The sequence below is a fragment of the Schistocerca gregaria genome, chromosome X, assembly GCF_023897955.1.
Source record: "Schistocerca gregaria isolate iqSchGreg1 chromosome X, iqSchGreg1.2, whole genome shotgun sequence".
Classification (NCBI taxonomy): Eukaryota; Metazoa; Arthropoda; class Insecta; order Orthoptera; family Acrididae; genus Schistocerca; species Schistocerca gregaria.
In genome coordinates this window covers 718065600-718091404 of record NC_064931.1, presented here as the reverse complement: position 1 = coordinate 718091404, position 25805 = coordinate 718065600, and the positions used below count along the sequence as shown (strand labels likewise).

Here is a 25805-nt window from a genome sequence, read left to right as displayed (position 1 = left end):
ACAGCACCGAGAAAATCATTGTGTGAACGGCGCTACTGATCACAGCAAACTTGGGTTTATTGCGACAAGTTAAACACATGTGCGACGTAAGCTCGTCAGATGTTCATACTGTTCACATATCGGAATAATATATGTACAATTACGTACTAAAGGTACATTTCAGTAATAACTATTCTTGAACTAAAATTCATTATAAGTTGGATCCTGGATAACTGCTTTTGTTCACGATTATGTCGCTGCTTGTAAAAATAGTTACAAGATGTTAATCCACAAACGACGGCCCCGCAGTCAGGAGGAATGGAGATAAGAGGAGCGGTCCCACAATCGTCTCAAATACTGCATCAGATGTGAGCAAACGCGTCACTTAGGCACGTTTTATGTGATAACGTTTGTGTCTGACATATCAGCTTGCTCAAAATGTTATCTTTCAACACTGATACGTGCATTAAAGCGACCCCGAACAGACAGTACAGTACTCTGAATTTTATTTGGACTTATTGTAACACAGGCGAATGTTGCTACGTACTTCACGTCCTCAGTACTTATTGATATTTCCTTGTAGTGGTCTTCTTTTATGTTTGGTGAGCGTGCTGTCAGTCCGAAATGAACAATCCAGTGAACTCCCAGTGTTGTGCTACGAATGTTTCTAATTATCTGTGCGGAATGAGCTTAACATCCGTCAAGGCAGTATTACATGGGTTGCTCATGTTTAGTGGGATGCCTTACAATCACTGCGTCAGCATTTGTGTTATCAACTGCAGATACTTGTAGCTATTTAGAGTCCCACGAGTAAAACAAGGACCAATGACGCTTTTCTCCAAACGTACAAACGACACGTGGTCGGCTCGAGGTCGTTGATGTTCTACCTCTCTCATCCAGCGTGGATTTTGTAACAACCAGTACTGCATGTGGTTGACTGCACGTTGTTTGTAACCTATGCGTCCTCTGGAAACAAAACCTAGCATAGTAACGCCGCATCACTTTGAAGTTGACGTAGACACGATTTGGAAAACTGCTACTCAGTCTAAAAGTCATTTCCGCGAAGCTATCTATGAAGCAAAATGTAAAGTACATGAAACAGATTGGAATGTTGCGTTTGCAGAACAGTTTTTCGGCTGATCACAGTTGGACAGTAACATTACCTCGTTGTGACACGTAATTTGTGCGTCACTGCTGCTACATTGTTAATTACATTTCTGCTTAGTAGTTGCTGCATTCCATTGTCGTATTTCTTTATTCAGACTTAAAATTTCTCGAATTTTTAATACTTTTGGTTTTGGATGAATACCGAATTGAACAATCACAACTGTTTTCGTCTTCTTACAAACAAAAGTTTTGCTGAAGATAAAAAGCTTTTTTTTACTTTCTAGTAAATAAGAGCAATGTTCTTTACCATTGGTACATATTGTGCATATAGAGATTCCTTTTTTAAGAAAACTATTCACAAATTATAAAGAATACATCAAAAACAGTTTGAAATGCTTGTATGGGCGTTGCAGCGTAGGTTGCTCTGAGAAATAATTGTTAAGAAAAAAAATTCGATAAAATTCGACACGTAGCTTCGCTTCCGGGTTAACTATCATTGAAGTTAGCCAATAGTGCCGTTTGGGCGGAAATTTTGGCGGTGTCTCCAAACGTGATCATTGTTTGGTTTCCTAAAACTGAAGAAGACAGCGATGCAAAAATTGGACATGGGTGCTTAGTAATAATCAAACCCGAGGAATAGGCTGAACAATCTCGTTCGCTATCATCTACGTTATCAGAACAACTGACACTAATTGAGGTATTTCCGGAAGAAAGGTCCAAAAGTCTATGGACCCCTTTTCGCGAAATTGTTTAAAATTAATCACCGTGTTATGTAGAATATACTGCCACAGTTTTGTTTCATTATATGAATGCTACAGGTCAGGGCATTGTATTCTTGATGCTTGAAGGAGCAGCACTTCTCGTTCACTTTAATGTAGTGAGTGCTTACGTGCAGGTCAGCTTACTTGGAACATCGGCAGTTAGTGCTGTGTTTACATTACGAAGAAACCTGTCGAGGTTGTGCAACAGTAAATAGTAGTGATGGGTAGTAAATGACAACAGTCTTATGAGAATTGTACCATTTGTACTTCTCTGGGGGGTTTCCTGATCTTAGGAATTATTAAGAACAATATTACTATAATATTTTAATGTTTTCTGAAGGTTAAACTAACATCCGATGAAAGAACTGTTTGCTCGCTATAATCTACTAACACTGATCTACGGGATAAGCGCCTATAGACGACTTATTTGCTTTTGTTGGGGCTGTTGCTGCATTTGAGAATTTTAAGATCGGGTGTGATGTATGTTTGTCTGTGATCCATTTCAATTCTGCGAATACCGAATGATAGTTGCTACTTCTTAGTACCTTGTGCGTACCTGATCTTGAAGTTTCTGCTTGTACATGCAATATACACTCCAGGAAATGGAAAACAGAACACATTGACACCGGTGTGTCAGACCCACCATACTTGCTCCGGACACTACGAGAGGGCTGTACAAGCAATGATCACACGCACGACACAGCGGACACACCAGGAACCGCGGTGTTGGCCGTCGAATGGCGCTAGCTGCGCACCATTTGTGCACCGCCGCCGTCAGTGTCAGCCAGTTTGCCGTGGCATACGGAACTCCATCGCAGTCTTTAACACTGGTAGCATGCCGCGACAGCGTGGACGTGAACAGTATGTGCAGTTGACGGACTTTGAGCGAGGGCGTATAGTGGGCATGCGGGAGGCCGGGTGGACGTACCGCCGAATTGCTCAACACGTGGGGCGTGAGGTCTCCACAGTACATCGAAGTTGTCGCCAGTGGTCGGCGGAAGGTGCACGTGCCCGTCGACCTGGGAGCGGACCGCAGCGACGCACGCATGCACGCCAAGACCGTAGGATCCTACGCAGTGCCGTAGGGGACCTCACCGCCACTTCGCAGCAAATTAGGGACACTGTTGCTCCTGGGGTATCGGCGAGGACCATTCGCAACCGTCTCCATGAAGCTGGGCTACGGTCCCGCACACCGTTACGCCGTCTTCCGCTCACGCCCCAACATCGTGTAGCCCGCCTCCAGTGGTGTCGCGACAGGCGTGAATGGAGGGACGAATGGAGACGTGTCGTCTTCAGCGATGAGAGTCGCCTCTGCCTTGGTGCCAATGATGGTCGTATGCGTGTTTGGCGCCGTGCACGTGAGCGCCACAATCAGGACTGCATACGACCGAGGCACACAGGGCCAACACCCGGCATCATGGTGTGGGGAGCGGTCTCCTACACATGCCGTACACCTCTGGTGTTCGTCGAGGGGACACTGAATAGTGCACGGTACATCCAAATCGTCATCGAACCCATCGTTCTACCATTCCTAGACCGGCAAGGGAACTTGCTGTTCCAACAGGACAATGCACGTCCGCATGTATCCCGTGCCACCCAATGTGCTCTAGAAGGTGTAAGTCAACTACCCTGGCCAGCAAGATCTCTGGATCTGTCCCCCATTGAGCATGTTTGGGACTGGATGAAGCGTCGTCTCACGCGGTCTGCACGTCCAGCACGAACGCTGGTCCAACTGAGGCGCCAGGTGGAAATGGCATGGCAAGCCGTTCCACAGGACTACATCCAGCATCTCTACGATCGTCTCTATGGGAGAATAGCAGCCTGCATTGCTGAGAAAGGTGGATATACACTGTACTAGTGCCGACATTGTGCATGCTCTGTTGCCTGTGTCTATGTGCCTGTGGTTCTGTCAGTGTGATCATGTGATGTATCTGACCCCAGGAATGTGTCAGTAAAGTTTCCCCTTCCTGGGACAATGAATTCACGGTGTTCTTATTTTAATTTCCAGGAGTGTAAATGGAACTGCAGTAATCACATATCAACAGATAAATACCAGATGTGCTACGTTTGTCTGTCTTGGTACTGGCTGTTTTTACTTTTCTCTAGGTTGAGTTACCTGTTCAGTAGACTATTTGAACTCTGTGCCTTATGAGTATGTTGGCCATCCTGTGAGCTGCTATTTTTCCTTATTGTTGCTATTTTTCCTTATTTTGGTGGATGTTTCTTGTTTATGTAAGCTTGTGTGCGTTTTCTGTGTATTTGCATTATGTGTATTAATGTCTGTGTGCCTGTGTTTGAATGTTGGTGATCTCTTGGTTTTTGTGTCCTAGGTGTCCCATTTATTTTTGTTTTAATTTTGTGATTCAATTTGTCAGATTGTCGATAACGTTTTTGGTTACATATACGTCAGTTTTGTAGTTGTCTTCATTTGGTCGAGTTTTATTCAGTCTGCGAAACTTGTATATGAAACCAGCTTCTTTGGATGTAGTTGTGTTGCTAGAGTGTTTGCATGTGTCTGTGCTGGTGATGGTTATTTCTCTGAATATGAAAAACTGATGCTGTTTGTCACGTCTGTGTGTAGGGAGGTAAAAGAAATTTAGCCTTTTACGATTATTTGTTTCTACAGTGGATTTTGTTTTAGGATGGACTGTTTTTGTAACTGTGTAATTATTGGATGTGACTGGGTGTTTCACCTAGAATATATATGTCACTATGTAGTGATGCTAAATAACTATCGTGTATTGTTTGAGTGTTAGTGTGGTTTCTAATATTTTGTTCTCAGTGTAATTAAGGAAGACCTTGGCTAAAAGTCCATTGACTTTTGATCCCATGGGAAGCCTATCTTCCTATGAGTACAGCTGGTTGCCAAATGAGAAACAGTTTTGTTCTCTGATTAATTTCGGATTTTTCCTTATTTCTTTTACATTGGGTCCAGGACTGTCTTTCTCTTGTTCTAATTGCTGTTTGATGATGCTGATGGTTTCTGTGGTCCTGATATTTGTGTACATGGATGTAATGTTGAATGGATGTGGCTGTTGTTGGTCTGTTCACATGTTTGATCTTTTCTATCAGCTCTTCAGTGTTGTGTATGATTCTGTTGTTTCTATATAGTTAATATTTCTGTAAGTATGTGTATAATTCTCTGGTTAGGTGATATGTAGGTGTAATACTGAAATATACAACCGTAGATCGATATATCTCGCTTATCCACTTTTGAAAGACTGTTTAGTGTGTGTACATTCGTTTTCTTCCGCCTTAGCCATTTCATTTTGTTTTGTGAATATGTGTAAAATCTCCTAAAGAAGCAACTGTGTATTTTTCTGGTATCACTGTGTTGGGTCACTGGTTAGCTTTCCTATCTTGATTTCTTATAGAAAATTTAAGATTTAATTTTTGTATGCTTCTTGTTTAATTATTACCATAGTGTTGCTTTGTCAGCTTTTGTGATTAGATACACACAGCATCAATGTTTATTCAGTATTCTTCTAGATGTCTATCCCTTCTTCACGTTTTGTTCCTAATGATATGTTATTTTCGTTTTCCTTTATAACGCGTCCAATTTCATCTGCAGTTTACCCTCTTTTCAGACCTGCATTCATATTTGAGTTATTGTTCATTTCGTGTCGTTTTGTTATGTTTTTACTTTATATGATAAGCTGTTATTTAACAGCAATAAAATTTTAAAAAAACGATGCTTTTACTTCAGCGAAACATGTCTGTGTAAACAATAGTATTTGCTTAACGAAGAACGTGTTCAAAAACAAAATTATTTCGAAGCGAACATGGACACAAGAGTGACCTTCAACCTCAGAATGGATATTTTTCAGTAAAGTTTTTTCAACAAGATCGTGAAGGCTTGGCGTGATAGAGATACTTGCAGCTTTTCCATCCATCTATTGTTCAGTGGTGTCGTGTCACTCTTCCCCCCCCCCCCCCCCCCCCCCAAATTATTGCATGGCACTGACTTCAGAAATCTGTAGCTTATGAGGAGATGCTCGACCATTTTATCCCAGCCCATTTAACCCTGAATACCTGGTAGCACCTTAAAACTTATGAGTGATTCTTTCACCTGGTTTCATGCTGTTCAATGGTTCAATGTACCGTCTGCCAGGCACTTAATTGTGGATTACAGAGTAATCATGTAGACGTAGGTATAGATGAACCACCTCCAGCAGCGCTCGAGGGTCCCTGTCTGTCTGTGTGTGGGATATGTCTGTCCTTTTGCTGTGGTTGTTCCTTAACGTTTCCACTTCACAATCACATCACCAACAATAGATTTGGGCAGCTATAGCAATGTTGAAATCTCCGTGATGTATTTAGTATTCAGGTGACGTCCAGTGAGAAGTACACGTTCGAAGTCATGGAACTCTCCAGAGCTGGCCGTTGTGGTCGAGCGGTTCTAGGCGCTTCAGTCAGGAACCGCGCGACCGCTACGGTCGAAGGTTCGAATCCTGCCTCGGGCATGGACATGTGTGCTGTCCTTAGGTTAGTTAGGTTACAGTAGTTCTAAGTTCTAGGGGACTGATGACCTCAGATGTTAAGTGCCATAGTGTTCAGAGCCATTTCAACCACTTTTTTTTTCTGCTGCTACTGCTCGCTCCAGCCAACATAATGTTCCCCACCAACTTTTATACAAGCACGTCTCGTGACATATGTTGGTTCGTGTTTCATTATATAGTTCTGTCAGAATACTTTTAATAATATAGCGTACTTGGGGAGGTTTACACTATGGGCCCCACCCATATAAGTGCCATTTGGTGACAAAATTATCCGCTATGCAGACAGGTGTTGTAGGGCATTGTAAGTTGCCAGTTCAAACCAATCCTCACCCCAACCGAGGGGTTATTCTGGGAAACCTCATGGAATTGCGTTTGTTGTGTATTTCACTGAGAGCAGCATCAGCAATTTCTTATCTGGTACACCAATGCAGGAATCGTGACATCAGCAGCAGCATATCTGGCCACATGCCAAGGCCATGGTGAGGAGGGGTGGAGAACATTCAGCCCCCTCATGCCTCCCCACATCACTGCTCAACAGCAAAATATGGTGAAGTATCGGCATAGCCGAAACATTTGCCAACTATGTTTGTGTTACTAACTTCAAAAAATTCATTGAAGAACTGGCTCATCAGCCACATTGGTCAATTTAATTTGATACTATAAATCATTCACCATCGATTACCACATCCTGTAAACAGCATATTTCTTTATAAGCAATTAAAAAAAACAATATTTACTTATAAAACATAACTAAGGAATTAGGAAATGAGTTTTTCCTTAAATACAGTCCCACAAATCCTGAGACGATAAGTAAAGGCAAATTCTGTTACACGTCCTGCGTGCTGCTGTCAACAGCAGATGGCTGCACTACAGAATACGTGTGCTTACTTCCACCAGCAGATAACTGCACTGCAAAACTGATTGAAGTTTGATCTGTGAACTACGATTTCCTACTGCCTCCATTAGAACGTTGCAGACTTAAATAACGCAACAGTCACAAACTAATTATTTTCCACTGATAGCATATTGAAAAATAAATGGGCAGCGTGAAAACCACGATGTTTACATTGCTAATTGAGGTTAACATGTGAAAAACGCTGTGAAACTCAAATTATTTATTGTGATGTTAGAATATTGAAAAATACGTCCGAAGTGTAAAACTAAGAGCGAATTAATATCCACATATACACAATCTGCCAAATTAGTGCCCAAAATACTAAAATCTGTACCTATTACAAACAACTGCTGACAATTGAGAATGTAGGCCTAACAATTCAATGTCGTAAAACTAACCTGACCACGCTTATAACTGCAGAAAAATACGTGTTATCTATGCAGTGAAACAGATGTAACTCATTAGGGCTACTGTTGTAAGTCGCAACACTCCCTCAAAGTAGTATTCCTGCGATTAAATGGTTCTCTAGCACAATTTTAGGACGGAAAAAGACAATGTATCGTGTTATCCACTACAAACAATATAAAAAACGCTATTTATAGCAATTCAGTGATATAATACAGTAGTTTGCTGTCAGAAGTCTCCCTAAAAGATTTATAGACTGTATTTTCCCGAGCCGGCAGGAGTGGCCGAGCGGTTCTCGGCGCTACAGTCTGGAACCGCGCTACCGCTAAGGTCACTGGTTCGAATCCTGCCTCGGGCATGGATGTGTGTGATGTACTTAGGTTAGTTAGGTTTAAGTAGTTCTAAGTTCTAGAGGACTGATGACCTCAGAAATTAAGTCCCATAGTGCTCAGAGCCCGTTTTTAATTTTTCCTATAATATTGCTAATAATATTCAAAAAAACATCAGCAGCTTGAAAAGTGTGACTTTCATCAGGCAGAGGTATCTAAATACGTGGAGTGCGTATTCAGTCTGTGCAGTTACATTTCCTGAGACAACAGCTCACGAAAACAAAAACCTGTAACGAAGTACACCACCACAAACATACGCACAACCCAATTACCTTATCAGAGAAGGAAGCAATAAAGGAATTTCATTACTAAACATGACTTAAACTGCAGGCGTACTTCGACTACTTGTTAACAAACGACCAAAGACGATAACAGTGAGAGAGATGACATTTCCAAAGACAATGTCAGAGTCGATATCTCGGGAAAACTATATACCATATATCGTTAAACGTCTCATACTTTATAAACACAAACTAAATACTCATTCATCTAAATTGGTTCTATAATTCATTAAAATACACGTTTATCGGAACATAAACAAAATCGCTACCATAATTCGATATCGTATTCCTTTCAAACACAAAGAATCATCAAAAATACGCTTAACGCCTAACTCAAGAGCTTGTATGACCACCATCATTAATATAAATACTAAACAAATGCTACAACACGCATTAAAGTGATGCTATTCTCTATAATGTAGATGTAGAAGTGGTCGTGTTCTGAAATTTAGTGGGTCATAACCGGAAATGACGTTAGAGAGTCTACCAGTCCATGGTTCTGCTGAGATAGCGAAGTCGTAATACACGGAAAACTAAGACGAAATAATGTGATTGCAGAAGCAATTGCGGTACGGGATTGCAGGTTATTTGCCAAAGGGAGTAATTATATTCTAGCTGAAACAACAGAACAACCGTTTGCAGAGATTAAAACTGATGGAATGTTGTTGTTGTGGTCTTCAGTCTGAAAACTTGTGTGCTGCAGCTCTTTACGCTCCGTCCTGTGCGAGCTTCTTCATCTCCGAACTAGCTACTGCAACCTACATCTTTCTTTATCTGCTTACTGTATTCATCTCTTGGTCTTCATCCACTATTTTAACACTTCACACTTCCCTCAAATACTAAACTGGTGATCCCTTGATGTCTCAGAATGTGTCCTAGCAATAGATCCCTTCGTTTGGTCAAGTTGTGCCACAAATTCTTTGCCTCCCCAGTTGTATTCAGTACTTCCTCATTATCTACGTAATCGACCCATCTAATCTTTAGCATTCTTCTGTAACACCACATTCTTCTGTTCTCTATTGATCTAAACAGTCTATAGTCCATGTTTCACGTACATACATGGCTAAACTCCAGAAGAAACTTCGTAACACTTAAATCTATATTCGGTGTTAACAGATTTCTCTTCTTCAGAAATGCTTTTCTTGCTGTTTCCAGTCTACACTTTATATCCTCTCGACTATATACTTTCTACACTTATACTGTCTCATCATCAGTTAATTTACTGTCCAAATAGCGAAACTCATCTACTACCTAAAGTGTCTCGTTTACTAATCTGAATCTTTTACAATCACCTGATTTAATTCGACTACATTCCATTATGCTTGGTTTTTCTTTTATTGATATTCATGTTATGTCCTCTTTGCAAATCACTGTCCATTTTGTTCAGCTGCTCTTCAAGTCCTTTATTGTCTCTGACAGAATTACAATGTCATCGGCAAACCTCAAAGGTTTTATTTCTTCTCCCTGAACTTCAATTCGTACTCCATGCTTTTCTTTTATTTCTACATCTACATTTATACCCCACAAGCCACCCAACGGTGTGTGGCGGAGGGCACTTTACGTGCCACTGTCATTACCTCCCTTTTCTGTTCCAGTCGCGTATGGTTCGCGGGAAGAACGACTGCCGGAAAGCCTCCGTGCGTGCTCGAATCTCTCTAATTTTACATTCGTGATCTCCTCGGGAGGTATAAGTTCGGGGAAGCAATATATTCGATACCTCATCCAGAAACGCACCCTCTCGAAACCTGGCGAGCAAGCTACACCGCGATGCAGAGCGCCTCTCTTGCAGAGTCTGCCACTTGAGTTTGCTAAACATCTCCGTAACGCTATCACGGTTACCAAATAACCCTGTGACGAAACGCGCCGCTCTTCTTTGGATCTTCTTTATTTCCTCCGTCAACCCGACCTGGTACGGATCCCACACTGATGAGCAATACTGAAGTATAGGTCGAACGACTGTTTTGTAAGCCACCTCCTTTGTTGATGGACTACATTTTCTAAGGACTCTCCCAATGAATCTCAACCTGGTACCCGCCTTACCAACTATTAATTTTATATGATCATTCCACTTCAAATCGTTCCGCACGCATACTCCCAGATATTTTACAGAAGTAACTGCTACCAGTGTTTGTTCCGCTATCATATAATCATACAATAAAGGATCCTTCTTTCTATGTATTCGAAATACATTACATTTGTCTATGTTAAGGGTCAGTTGCCACTCCATGTACCAAGTGCCTATTCGCTGCAGACCATCCTGCATTTCGCTACAATTTATTACTTGTTCAATGTGCAGAGTGAATAACATTGGGATTAGGCTGCAATCCTGTATCACTCTCTTCTCAACTACTACTTCCGTTTCATGCCTCTCGACTCTTATTACAGCCGTCTGGCTTCTGTACAAGTTGTAAATAGCCTTTCTGTCCCTGTATTTTACCCCAGCTACCTTCAGGATTTCGAAGGGAATATTCCACTGAACATTGTCAAAAGTTTTCTTTAGGTCTACAAAAGCTATAAATGTAGATTTGCCTTTCCTAAATCTACTGTATGTTTTAAGATAAGTCGTAGGGTCAGTATTACCTCGCGTGTCCATACATTTTTTAGAATTCAAACTAATCTTCACCAAGGTCTGCTTCTACCAAGTACATCTGCAGTTTAAGTCATGTTTAGTAATGAAATCAGTTTATTGCTTCCTTTTCTGATAAGGTAATTGTGTTGTGCATCTGTTTGTGGTGATGTACTTGGTTACAGGTTTTTGTTTTCGTGAGCTATTGTCTCCGTAAATGTAACTGCACAGACTGAATACGCACTCCACGTATTTGGGTACCGCTGCCTGATGAAGGCCACATTTTTCACGCTTCTGACGTTTTTTTAGAATATTATTAGCAATATGATAGGAAAAATACAGTCTGTAAAGCTTTTAGGGAGACTTCTGACAGCAAACTACTGTATTATATCACTAATTTGCTATAAATAGCATTGTTTATATTGTTTGTAGTGGATAACACGATGCATTGTCTTTGTCCGTCCTAAAATTGTACTAGAGAACCATTTAATCGCAGGAATACATACTTTGAGAGAGTGTTGAGACTTACAACAGTAGGCCTAATGAGCTACATCTGTTTCACTGCATAGATAACACGTATTTTTCTGCAGTTATAAGCGTGGTCAGGTTAGTTTTACGACATTGAATTGTTAGGCCTACATTCTCAAATGCCAGCAGTTGTTTGTAATATGTACATATTTTAGAATTTTGTACACTGATTTGGCAAATTGTGTAACTGTGGATATTAACTCGCTCTTAGTTTTAAACTGCAGACGTATTTTTCAATATTCTGACATCACAATAAATGATGCAGCATTCTGTTGGTGGCAGTACGAAATCTTGGTTTGCAGATCAAACTTCGGTAGATTTTACATTGCAATTATCTGCTGGTGGAAGTAAGCGTGTTCTGTAGTGCAGCCATCTGATGGTGACAAGGGCAAGCAGAATGTGTAGCAGGACTTGCCTTTATTTATCGTCTAAGAGTTTATGGGATAGTATTCAAGGAAAGACTCATATTAAACGAATACGAATACGTAATTTGTTATTTATATTTTATATACAGATGTTGGATTTTAATTATTTATTGCGAAATGTGCTTTTTGCGTGATCTAGTAATCGACTGAGAATGATTTATAGTTTGAAATAAATTGCCTGCAACGTTTAGTGATACGGGACTTCATGTCTCACAGCTATACCTTCAACGTGCACTCAATTTATACCACTGGAATGGTGATACCGTAGGACAGAAAAATTTTACCCTTACACCAAGACAGTTTGACCGAGAGCCACCGTTGACTCTGTACCCCAATCTACTGCCAAAATAAAAAAGAAAAATAATGAAAAATAACTTTGTCACTGGTAAAACCAGTCCTTAACCAAATTTTTTGCAGTCAGTAATGCAGACGTAGTTGAGAATTGTTTCGGCAGTCGGGAGACTTTGCAATATTTGATTGCTGAACAGGGATGGTTGGACTTAACGCTCCCTACCCCGGCGACCCATGGCCTTGGCATGTGGCTGGATGTGCTGCTGCTGATTCCTGTAACTACCCTGGAGATATGAAAGTGCTGATGGTGCTCTCAGCGAAATATGAAAAGTGCAACTGCATGCGCCTTCCCTCCACGTTTCTTCCTCGCCTCTACACATGCCCGGATGTCATGATTCCTAATACGGCCTTAACGGTAAGGAAGTGCTGATGCTGATGTCAGCGAAACACGACATGCGTAATTGCACGATATTTCAAGGAATGACCTCTCGGTTGTGGTCAATGAGGGCTCGTACCAGCAATGCCCTGTTACTGATAGGCGCTGGCAATTGTGCATAGTTAGTGAATCAATGAGAGCAATATTACCAGATAAAACGTGTTGAGCCTTTTGGTTCTCCTACAACGGCTACTGGAAATTATTGGTGCTTGAGAGCAACATTGTCAGTTAATCAGTTAAACAAAACCACTTTCGATTTCCTTTTTCATCTGCGTGCAGTCTTAGCTATATCATCGATGCCTAGTAACACTGTGTGTCTTTAAACTGCAACCCTGTTTCACTTTCTACGTTAATTTTTCCAGATTTAAAAGGAACATGCAGTACTGTTTAGCTAACGATAAACATTACTGTAGAATTATCACACTCAGTGAAACTAAAGCAGTATAATCGAATAACTGTAATCAAGCCAGGTAATATGATGTGGCGGTGAGTACGTACCAACGCAGACGGGTTGGTAATCGGACCATAGTCCTCCAACTGAGCACACCCGGATCCTGACTCCTTGTAGCTTGTAGCCTTGGTCGCACGTGTAAGTTGCTGTTCCACCATCCACTGTCACGTTGCCGTACACGGGAATTTCTGGTTCACCGCATTTTTCTGCACCTGTAAGCAAGTTAAAGTTAACACTGACAACGTAAATAGTATTTTGCAACTTTAGAAATTGCTGTTGTATACATTGGTCGTGTCTGACATCAGAAACTGAGGAATAATTTTCTTGGATTGATGCAACCTATAAGTTTCCCTATGGTCTCTCTCTCCTTGTCCGTACACGAAAGTCGTATCTGGTAATTCTGTAGCTGGGTACAGTGTTATTTCAGCAGATCAAATCTAATGTGCACTTACACTTACAAACACGTACTGCTGTCTAACAAAACTTAACATCGGAAATGAATATGCCAGTGAACACATGACGTCATCCTGCAATGTGTAATTTAATATCCCCGTTCGTTTCGCTAAACACTTCCATGTTCGTCGAATATAATTACCGTAAATGTTGGCAAATATTTGCGTAATACTCGTAATGGAATGAAAAATGTCTTTTGCATTTCATAGTTTGTTTCTTTTCCGTCCCTCTTCCAAAATAGACGCATACCATTATGCTTCTTTATATTTTTATTCACAGACTGGCAAGCGAAAGATCAATATTTCGGTCAGTTACAAGAGGAATGACACGTTCCAAATTAATTGTTGAAAATCTGACGTTCTGAGTATGTATTAAGGAAATATTATGGTGATTCAACTAAGATATACATGAGATATTTCCTTAACCGTTTAAGACATCATAATTCTGTTCTCACTGAAATGAATGGTAAGAAGCACGTGACTTCATATCCAAATGAGGAAGTACGTGACATCGAATAAGGAGGAAATACCGCAGCGATAACTGTGGGGAACACAAGAAATGCAGCTGTCATCCTGTCTGTGTCATTCACGTGTATAGAATGTTGGTTACTTCGGGAAATAAATGTCTTTCGCAATACGGGAGAAACTAGATATGGTACTTCGTACGGACAATGCAAAAGGAACGCGAAGAGCACATTTGAGTTGTACGCACAAAGGAATCTCAAAAGACGGAGTGCGACAAGAATGGCAATTCTGCGAATGAACAAAACACTGTTATTCGAATGGCGCTATAATACTATATAGATGGTGAGGAACATTCCTGCTATGGTAGATCGAAAGAAATAGATAGTGCGACAACTGTTGCTCATAATGCACGTGTTGGCTGCATAGGAACTACGAATGCCTCTGGAAGAAGTTGGTACAGCGTTTTCCGAATTTTCTCCCATCCATGTCATCTGTCACTTCACCAGAAGATTAAATAGCGGTAAGTGGAAGAAGAGAAAGAAGACTTTCATACATTGCGTATTGAGGTGGCACAGCGCAAAATACATATCTTTTACGTCTGAGTGACGACCTTTAAGTGGCAATATGATCATTTTTATTTAAGGTTAATGTGCTTTTTCTCAATCATTGGAGTTCCTCGTAAAAGTGAGTGGGCTGTCTATTCTTTGTTTCTATTTGCACTTAAGAACCGATATTCACGAAGTGACAAGTGAGTGAAGCATCAAAGGCTCACGTAGCTCAGACGAATAGCTTGTTTGGTTGCGTCATCCCGGAAAGGTGTCAAAAGGAACAACGCAACAAAATTACTGCTGTCCTTGTCAATATTGTTACAACGTAAGTTGTAGCATTCATTTCGATAAAATATACATATAAATGAGTAGCTGTGTGTCCGTGAGCCTTCAGATTTCTTTATTATTATCTGAAACGACTTTAGTGTCGAAATTTTCTGACAAGCAGTAATTTTATCAGGTTAAACACAGTTTTATTCATGTAGCAAAGTAATGACAAATTTCACATTGTACAAAAATGTTTCACATGACAGAAATTTTACGACGAATAAAAGAAGAACATTTGTGTTCAGAAGAAAAAAAACTCGTCATCCTCGTGGTATTTTTTGTTTTTATTAACTTTGATCAGTCTTGTCTACATTTCAGTTCACTATAGGAAGTAAAAATAGGCGTGTACAGCACAAAAGTTGATTCTAATTGTGGTTTGCTGTAATCAATGTAAGGACTTCACACTTTTCTGGTACAAACATCTCAAGTTAGTACAAGAAAACTGTTGATGAACTTTACGCTGTTTCCATATCATAATCGTTATTTTAAGAATCTATCTTCACGTGGGTTTATCAGAAACAGTGATATGCTTGGTGCAACAAGTATTTGATTTGGACAGTTGACGAAAACCTAAAAATCATTGTTTGTACGCTATATTGAATTTACTCACGGTTGTTATGGAAATAGTTGCTAACATTTAGTGTAGATATATCCGGCCAACGTGTAAGCGTACAGCGAAGGGAAAAAAGGAAAAGGAATATGAAACTGCACACTGCAGAGTCGCGCAACGTGTTCACTGGCATGGTCAGTCACGCTGTTAAGTTTTGTTAGGCTGCAGTCTGTGTTTACAAGCTTAAGTATACAATCAATTTGTTCTACTGAAACAGCTTTGAACCCATGTACAGAATTAGCAGACAGGATTTTAGTGTACGGACAACGAAAAGGAAACTGTAGGGAAACTGATAGGGTCTATCAATCCAAGTACTTACCTAGGAGACCTCTGATCGACCTCATGTTTTCAAGACTGTTTTAAATGTTTGGGGAAACAGACAAGTGGTACCATAACACAACGGGTAAAGAGCATAAAGTACTATACGAAATTCCGATTTAAAAAACAGTGCTACAGTTAGCAGTCGTCCCGTTGCATGAAAATGGGAGTCGAAATGAAACGAAATGAAAGCGAAGTTACTTGATTCATAGACAAAGAAGCACAGATGTTAAAGTTTTTCCGTTTGCTTGTCTATTTCTTTACACGTCAAGTTCCGTAGGACCAAATTGAGGAGCAAATCTCCAAGGTCATGGAACGTGTCAGTACATGAAATTACTACATAAAAGCAAAAGCAGACAAAATAAAATGTTTATAAACCCGAAAAAAGTCAAGCCTTAAGTTTAAGTAAACACAATCAACAATACAATAAAAATCAGCTTAATTTTTCAAGAAACTTCTCGATAGAACAAAAGGAGTGGCCCATGAGGAAACTCTTCAGTTACGATTTGAATGCCCGTGGATTACTGCCAAGATGTATGAATTCTAGTGGTAGCTTATTGAAAATGGATGCAGCAGTATACTGCACACCTTTCTGCGCAAGAGTTAAGGATGTCCGATCCAAATGCAGGTTTGATTTTTGCCGACTATTAACTGAGTGAAAGCTGCTTATTCTTGGGAATAAGCTCATATTGTTAACAAGAAATGACAGTAAGGAATATATATATATACATTAAGGGGCCAACGTCAAATTATCCAGGCTCGTTAACTGTGGTAGACTAGAGGTTCGTGAACTTACACCACTTATTGCCCGAACTGCCCGTTTCTGAGTCAAAAATATCCTTTTAGAATGGGAAGAGTTACCGCGAAATAAAATACCATACGACATAATCGAGTGAAAATAAGCGAAGTTGACTAATTTTCGTGTCAAACGATCACTCACTTCAGATACCGTTCGAATAGTAAAAATGGCAGCATTAAGTCTTTGAACCAGATCCTCAACGTGGGCTTTCCACAACAGTTTACGATCTATATGCACACCTAGAAATTTGAACTGTTCCGTTTCACTAATCATATGCCCATTCTGTGAAATTAAAACGTCAGGTTTTGTTGAATTGTGTGTTAAAAACTGTAAAAACCGTGTCTTACTTTGATTTTGCGTTAGTTTATTTTCTACAAGCCAAGAACTTATGTCATGACCTGCACTATTTGAAAACATCCTTCACTACCAAGCTAATGTCATCAGCAAACAGAAATATTTTAGAGTTACCCGTAATACTAGAGGGCATATCATTTGCAAATATAAGGAACAGGAGTGGCCCCAACACTGATCCCTGGCGCACCCACCACTTGAGCGTACTCCACTCAGACCCCACTTCACAGCCATTCTTAGCTCTGTCAACAATGACTATCCACTCTCTGTTGCTAAAGTAAAAAGTGAACCAATTGTGAGCTACTCCCCGCATTCCGTAATGGTCCAGCTTCTGGAGCAATATTTTGTGATCAACACAATCAAACGCCTTAGTTAAATAAAAAAATGTGCCTATAGCTCGAAACCTTTTGTTTAACCCATCCAGTACCTCACAGGGAAAAGATAACATAGCATTTTCAGCTGTTAAACGACTTCTAAATCCGAACTGTACATTTGATAGCAAATTGTGTGATATAAAATGATCAACTGTAATTAAATGCACAGTCTTTTCAATGACTTTAACAAACACTGGTGGCATAGAAGTGGGTCTAAAAATGTTTACAGTATCCCTTTCTCCCTTTTTATAAAGCGGCTTTACTACCTACTACTTTAATAGTTCAGGAAACCGACTATTCCTAAAGGAAAAATTACAAATAAGGCTAAATACAGGGGTAACATGTGCAGCACAGTACTTTAATATTCTGCTAGGCACTCCATCGTATCCATGAGAGTCCTTAGTCTTCAGTAATTTAAATATTGAGTCAATCTCCCCCTTGCCTGTGTCGCAGAGGTGTATTTTAGACATCAATCTCGGGAAGTCATTTGCCAAGAAAGTTATATGATTCCCTCTAGAAGCAAAGTTTTTATTTAATTTACCAGCAATGCTCAGAAAATAATTGTTAAATACTGTACATATATCTGATTTATGAGTAACAGAAATATTTTTACAACGAACTAACTTTACATCGTCGATCTTGTGCTAATGATCAGATACTTCCTTCACAACTGACCATATGGTTTTAATTTTATCCTGTGAACTAGCTATTCTATTTGTATAACACATACTCTTTGCCTTCCTAATAACATTTTTAAGCACCTTATAGTATTGTTTGCAATGGGCGAATGTAGCTTGATTGTGACTACTTCTAACATTTTGATACAATTCCCACTTTGTTTTACACGATATCCTTATCCCACTAGTCAGCCACCCAGTCTGCCTTTTGCTGTTTGTACCCCGTTTCGACCGTCCTTATGGAAAGCAACTCTCAAAGACCATGAGAAATGTGTTAAGGAAAGCATTATATTTGTCATCTATATTATCGGTACTATAATCATCCTGCCACTCTTGTTCCTTGACGGGGCTTAAAAAACTCTCTATTGCTGTTGGATTAACTTTCCTATAAAGTGAATCAAGAAACCTCTCTAGCTTGAGCAGAAATGCTCTGAAGTCAGAGTTAGGGGACCTATAAACAATAACAATTAGAAATTTAGTTTCACTAAATTCAGCTGCCCATGCACAACATTAAAATATCTGTTCTGTGCAGTGTCATGGTGCGTCTATGGACACAAATTGAATAGTATTTTTTTCTTCACTCCCACACCCCGCAAGGAACTCATTGAAAAACAGCCAGCTAATCGCTATCCTGGTACAGGAATCCTCTTAATTGTGAAATTATTTAAATGGTGCTCCGATATACCAATATTTTCAGAGCCAACATCTATAAGCAGTTCACTAACTTTATCTCTAATACCTCCTATATTTTGATGACATATGCTAATACTTTCTCTACTTAGAAACATGACGTTCTCTGAAGGTGAGTCCTTACTTGGAGGGACTTCCTTTAAGCAAATATATCTTTCAGCTGACTTATATCTCAAACAGGTGCAGCTCTAACACCAACTACTACAGTGATGAGTGACCCCACCACTATCACTACACTATCACCTATAAGCTTTGCCAGCCTCCCCTTCCCATAACTACTGAGGTGCAGGCTATGCCTAGTAAAACCGGATCTACTGATAGACTCAACCAGCGCCACTGAAATGTGACCCACGCCCTCTGCCATCAGTGCCTCCTCCATCCCCATATTAACGCGCCTAACAGCCGCATTAAGATGAGGCCGATCATGACGCTGAAACAGTTGCACGGAATGCACATTAGTGCCACCAGTTTGAGTAGCTATCTTTACCATGCCACCACCTACATCATATTCCCCTTCCCTATCAAGACAGTTCCGTGCTCCACCCACTATCAATACCTGATCCTCTTTCATAAAATTCCTATATAACTACACTATGCTGTCAGTCTACTGAGGCAACCCTGCACTAGGCTTCACATTGCTGGTGATCTGGAACTGACTCCCCAACACTTCCTGGAACTGCTGGCCCACACCTCTACCGAGCGAACTACCTAACAGCAGAACCTTCTTCTTTCTGTTAGACTTTGCAACTGACCTTGGCCTCTTAACTTCTGAGAACTGCTGCACGTTGCCTACATCTACAGCTACAAGAGGCTCCTCTCCACTGAACTCTGACAGTTGGTCAAATCTATTGCATATACGCAACGTATGGCTGTCTCTACCTCCGCCGCATAACTGCCTTCTTGCCAACTCCCAGTTCCCATTCCCCAGCACTCTTCACCCTCCTCAACTTATCTAGTTCCTCCTTTGCGTGCTGCAACTGCACCTGAAGGGCACAGATCTTACGCTCCTGCTCCTCTATTCCTACTACAGATTCTGCATTCCTAGGAGAGGATCTCGTTATATTGCCTACTGGATTGCCCACTGCATTCTACTCAATGAAAATACATTTAACAAATCCCACACCGCAACCCACTACTCACAAACCTACGACAGAGCCCATACTTCTCACTCATAGTAAAATTTTACTGTTACTAAAAAAAAAACTGTCCGTCTCCATTATCTAAGTTCAGTTACACCAGTAGAACTACTTATAGAACTAACAACAGTGGTCTCGAGACTCCCTCTCTACTAAGAAAGCAACTACTTGTATTAATACTACTAAACCACAACTAATACCAATACCAACAAAACTTCACAAAATTATTAGCTAAAACCAAAAATTCAAGCGGCCACTGGAACACTCAACGAAGTTAGAACACTGAACGAAAATTTTACTGAAATATTTCACTAGAAACAATAAGAAACGTCATCTGAAAACAAAACCGCGAAATTTACTAAACGACTTCAGCGCACAGAAAAATCTAAAAAACGCAGCAAGCGAATGTTTCCAAAAGCTTCTTAAATCGTTATTTTGCCACAAACAGCACGAAACACCGCTGGAAACTATTAAATTTAATAACTGTATAACTGTGCACAAATAACTTTGTCAGTACTCACGTTTATAACTGCTCAGCTGCAACTGCAAGCCGCAAAATGTACTCGTAAACACGCTACTGAGATGTTGTAGACGAAATTAACACTAGAGATACACACAGACGGAATAGGCTTGGAAAAACAGTAAAGGCTGGATGATGTCAGTTTTCCTCGAGAAATGAGAATTGGTCTTTGGAGATGACCGAAGCTACTGTTACACCAGATTAATCGGGGAGGCAGAAGCGGACTTAATTACCATACACGAATGAATGATTGAATTTTATTTATTACGGAAAGTGATATTGTATTTGTCGATAAAATGCTACCGCTTCTCACTTTTTACACAAGAAAACAATATGACTGAAATTTTTCTCGTCCTGTTTCCCCGCGATCACAATGAGATAGCGACCTGTTATCTGTCTGACGGGCTAGCAGTTCAATTTCCGGGAAGAAAGAAGTCCTCGCTACTAAGGGCTAGCCAGGGCACGGGAGAGCATTCAGCTACAGTGAAATTCTTTTGTGAAGGTTACTGAGATCTTCGCTGGTACTTGCTGGCTGGCAGAAAGTACGTGACTTTTGAATTGTCTCTTGATATTGTGCGGATTTCACTCGAGAAAGTATGCTATATCCAGGAAAATGGTTCTCACCCAGCACTTCTTTTAAATTGCCGTCGCGGCTCTTAATGAAAACTGTCCTGTAAGCAGTCTATCAATATATGTTAATCATCATGAGAAGGATTTAAATGATGACTTGGTGGTGTACTTTATTTCATAGATTTTATATTACATACTTAGAAACTCAAAATGAATAATCGTATTATTTACAGGCTAATTTATACTCATTCAGATACCATTTTTGTCTATTACAGTACATTCATTCATAGATGGTCTTTATTTGGATTAATTTTGTTAGGTGAATATATTGGTTATATTGAAAATTATCAGCACAATGTGCTCATGTGTCATTTAATTTTAGCTGGATGGTGGGATTAAGCACATAGTTCATTTTAGAGGCATTAACCTAATACATACATTTATACTGCGAGAGTCCAAGTATTTCGATACTGTATTAATAAAAAACAGATAAAATTTAAAATGGTGGTTTTAACGCTAAAGTTGTTTCTCACAGTTTCCTCCCCCTTAAGGTCAACGCGCAGGCCTCTGTGGCAGAGTGGTTCTAGGCACTTCAGTCCGGAACCGCGCTGCTGCTACGGTTGCTGGTTCGAATCCTGCCTGGGACATGGATATATGTGGTGTCCTTAGCTTAGTTAGGTTGAAGTAGTTCTAAGTCTAAGAGACTGATGACCTCATATGTTAAATCCCATAGTACTTAGAGCCATTTCAACCATTTTTGAGGTCAACGCACAGAACGGTCATAAAACTATGAGGGAAGTCCTCCTTTTGGACGTTGTTTAACTAGGGCGTTACATAGACATGGTTTTCGACTATGTCGTCAGAGCGTTGACCCTTCATGTGAATTTTTGCACTGTGTCGTTTTGTGGTGGGTCCGTATTGATAACACCAAGTCTCGACACCCGTGATGATTCCCTCCAGAAGAGTGTTGTCCTCGTTTTATTGTTCAGTAAACTTGTAGCTGGCATCCACGTGCCGCTCTTGTTCGGGGGTCAACATGTGCGGGACAAACTAGATACTAGTCAGAATAAATTTATGATCATAATCTCATCTTATCAGGAGAAAGAAAACTGGCGTTCTACGGATCGGAGCGTGGACTGTCAGATCACTTAATCGGGCAGGTAGGTTAGAAAATTTAAAAAGGGAAATGGATAGGTTAAAGTTAGATATAGTGGGAATTAGTGAAGTTCGGTGGCAGGAGGAACAAGACTTCTGGTCAGGTGAATACAAGGTTATAAATCCAAAATCAAATAGGGGTAATGCAAGAGTAGGTTTAATAATGAATTAAAAAAATTGGAATGCGGGTTAAGATACTACAACAGCATAGTGAACGCGTTATTGTGGCCAAGATAGAAACCGAAGCCCACGCCTACCACAGTGGTACAAGTTTATATGCCAACTAGCTCTGCAGATGACGACGAGATTAATGAATTGTATGATGAGATAAAAGAAATTATTCAGATAGTGAAGGGCGACGAAAATTTAATAGTCATGGGTGACTGGAATTCGATAGTAGGAAAAGGAAGAGAAGAAAACGTACTAGGTGAATATGGAATGGGGGTAAGGAATGAAAGAGAAAGGTGCCTCGTAGAATTTTGCACAGAGCATAACTTAATCATAGCTAACACTTGGCATAAGAATCATAAAAGAAGGTTGTATGCATGGAAGAAATCTGGAGATACTGACAGATTTCAGATAATTTACATAGTGGTTGTTGTTGTTGTGGTCTACCCTATCCTGTGCTAGCTTCTTCATCTCCCAGTACATACTGCAACCTACATCCTTCTGAATCTGCTTAGTGTATTCATCTCTTGGTCTCCCTCTACGATTTTTACCGTCCACGCTGCCCTCCAATACTAAATTTGTGATCCCTTTGTGGTGTCACCTCCAGACACCACACTTGCTAGGTGGCAGCCTTTAAATCGGCCGCGGTCCGTTAGTATACGTCGGACCCGCATGTCGCCACTATCAGTGATTGCAGACCGAGCGCCGCCACACGGCAGGTCTAGAGAGACTTCCTAGCACTCGCCCCAGTTGTACAGCCGACTTGGCTAGCGATGGTTCAGTGACTTGTACGCTCTCATTTGCCGTGACGATAGTTAGCATAGCCTTCAGCTACGTTATTTGCTACGACCTAGCAAGGCGCCATTATCTGTTACTATTAATACTGTGAGTCATGTAATGTCAAGAGCGACGTTCGTCATTAATGGATAAAAGTTAAGTATTCCACCAGCTACGTCCGTTTTTCTCAATTCTAATTCCCTTGTCATGTTCCAGACCTCACGCCAGCCTGCGTGAGCTGAGACGCGTGCATTTCGGCCTTCTTTAGCAATATGGTTGGCTCTCCCGCCAACCACAACACCCTTGATGCCTCAGAACATGTCCTACAAACCGGTCCCTTCTTCTTGTCAAGTTGTGCCACAAACTCCTCTTCTCCCCAATTTTATTCAATTCCTCCTCATTAGTTATGTGATCTACCCATCTAAACTTCAGCATTCTTCTATAGCACCACATTTCGAAAGCTTCTATTCTCTTCTTGTCCAAACTATTTATTGTACATGTTTCACTTCCATACATGGCTACACTCCATACAAATACTTTCAGAAACGACTTCCTGGCACTTAAATCTATACTCGATGTTAACAAATTTCTCTTCTTCAGAAACGCTTTCCTTGGCATAACGAGTCTACATTTTATATCTTCTCTACTTCGACTATCATCAGTTATTTTGCTCCCCAAATAGAAAAACTCCTTTACTACTTTAGGTGTCTCATTTTCTAATCTAATTCCCTCAGCATCACCCGAATTAATTCGACTACATTTCATTATCCTCGTTTTGCTTTTGTTGATGTTCATCTTATATCCTCCTTTCAAGACACTGTCCATTCCGTTCAACTGCTCTTCCAAGTCCTTTTCTGTCTCTGACAGAATTACAATGTCATCGGCGAACCTCAAAGTTTTTATTTATTCACCATGTATTCTAATACCCACTCCGAATTTTTCTTTTGTTTCCTTTACTGTTTGCTCAATATGCAGATTGAATAACATTGGAAAGAGGCTACAACCCTGTCTTACTCCCTTCCCAACCACTGCTTCCCTTTCGTGCCCCCTCGACTCTTGTAACTGCCATCTGGTTTCTGTACAAATTGTACATAGCCATTCGCTCCCTGTATTTTACTCCTGCCACCTTTAGAATTTGAAAGATTGTCAAAAGCTTTCTGTAAGTCTACAAATGCTAGAAACTTAGGTCAGTAGTTCTAATGGAATGTTATCTACACTCCTGGAAATTGAAATAAGAACACCGTGAATTCATTGTCCCAGGAAGGGTAAACTTTATTGACACATTACTGGGGACAGATACATCACATGATCACACTGACAGAACCACAGGCACATAGACACAGGCAACAGAGCATGCACAATGTCGGCACTAGTACAGTATATATCCACCTTTCGCAGCAATGCAGGCTGCTATTCTCCCATGGAGACGATCGTAGAGATGCTGGATGTAGTCCTGTGGAACGGCTTGCCATGCCATTTCCACCTGGCGCCACAGTTGGACCAGCGTTCGTGCTGGACGTGCAGACCGCGTGAGACGACGCTTCATCCAGTCCCAAACATGCTCAATGGGGGACAGATCCGGAGATCTTGCTGGCCAGGGTAGTTGACTTACACCTTCTAGAGCACGTTGGGTGGCACGGGATACATGCGGACGTGCATTGTCCTGTTGGAACAGCAAGTTCCCTTGCCGGTCTAGGAATGGTAGAACGATGGGTTCGATGACGGTTTGGATGTACCGTGCACTATTCAGTGTCCCCTCGACGATCACCAGGGGTGTACGGCCAGTGTATGAGATCGCTCCCCACACCATGATGCCGGGTGTTGGCCCTGTGTGCCTCGGTCGTATGCAGTCCTGATTGTGGCGCTCACCTGCACGGCGCCAAACATGCATACGACCATCATTGGCACCAAGGCAGAAGCGACTCTCATCGCTGAAGACGACACGTCTCCATTCGTCCCTCCATTCACGCCTGTCGCGACACCACTGGGGGCGGGCTGCACGATGTTGGGGCGTGAGCGGAAGACGGCGTAACGGTGTGCGGGACCGTAGCCCAGCTTCATGGAGACGGTTGCGAATGGTCCTCGCCGATACCCCAGGAGCAACAGTGTCCCTAATTTGCTGGGAAGTGGCGGTGCGGTCCCCTACGGCACTGCGTAGAATCCTACGGTCTTGGCGTGCATCCGTGCGTCTCTGCAGTCCGGTCCCAGGTCGACGGGCACGTGCACCTTCCGCCGACCACTGGCGATAACATCGATGTACTGTGGAGACGTCACGCCTCACGTGTTGAGCAATTCGGCGGTACGTCCACCCGGCCTCCCGCATGCCCACTGTACGCCCTCGCTCAAAGTCCGTCAACTGTACATACGGTTCACGTCCACGCTGTCGCGGAATGCTACCAGTGTTAAAGGCTGCGATGGAGCTCCGTATGCCACGGCAAACTGGCTGACACTGACGGCGGCGGTGCACAAATGCTGCGCAGCTAGCGCCATTCGACGGCCAACACCGCGGTTCCTGGTGTGTCCGCTGTGCCGTGCGTGTGATCATTGCTTGTACAGCCCTCTCGCAGTGTGCGGAGCAAGTATGGTGGGTGTGACACACCGGTGTCAATGTGTTCTTTTTTCCATTTCCAGGAGTGTACTCCAGGGGCCTTGTTTCGACTCAGGTCTTTCAGTGCTCTGTCAAACTCTTCACGCAGTATCGTATCTCCCATTTCATCTTCATCTACATTATCTTCCATTTCCATAATATTGTCATCAAGTACATTGCCCTTGTATAGACCCTCTATATACTCCTTCCACCTTTCTGCTTCCCCTTGTTTGCTTAGAACTGGGTTTCCATCTGAGCTCTTGATATT

At 41.3% G+C, this 25805-nt stretch overlaps 1 protein-coding gene across 1 annotated transcript in view; it reads right to left on the bottom strand.

Moving 5' to 3' along the window:
• Positions 1-25805, bottom strand: part of LOC126299396 (uncharacterized) — a 1761671-nt gene that overhangs the window by 150366 nt on the left and 1585500 nt on the right. The window contains exon 8 of the mRNA XM_049991269.1: positions 13061-13225. Coding sequence (XP_049847226.1) covers positions 13061-13225 — 165 coding nt within the window. The remainder of the gene's footprint in view (positions 1-13060; positions 13226-25805) is intronic.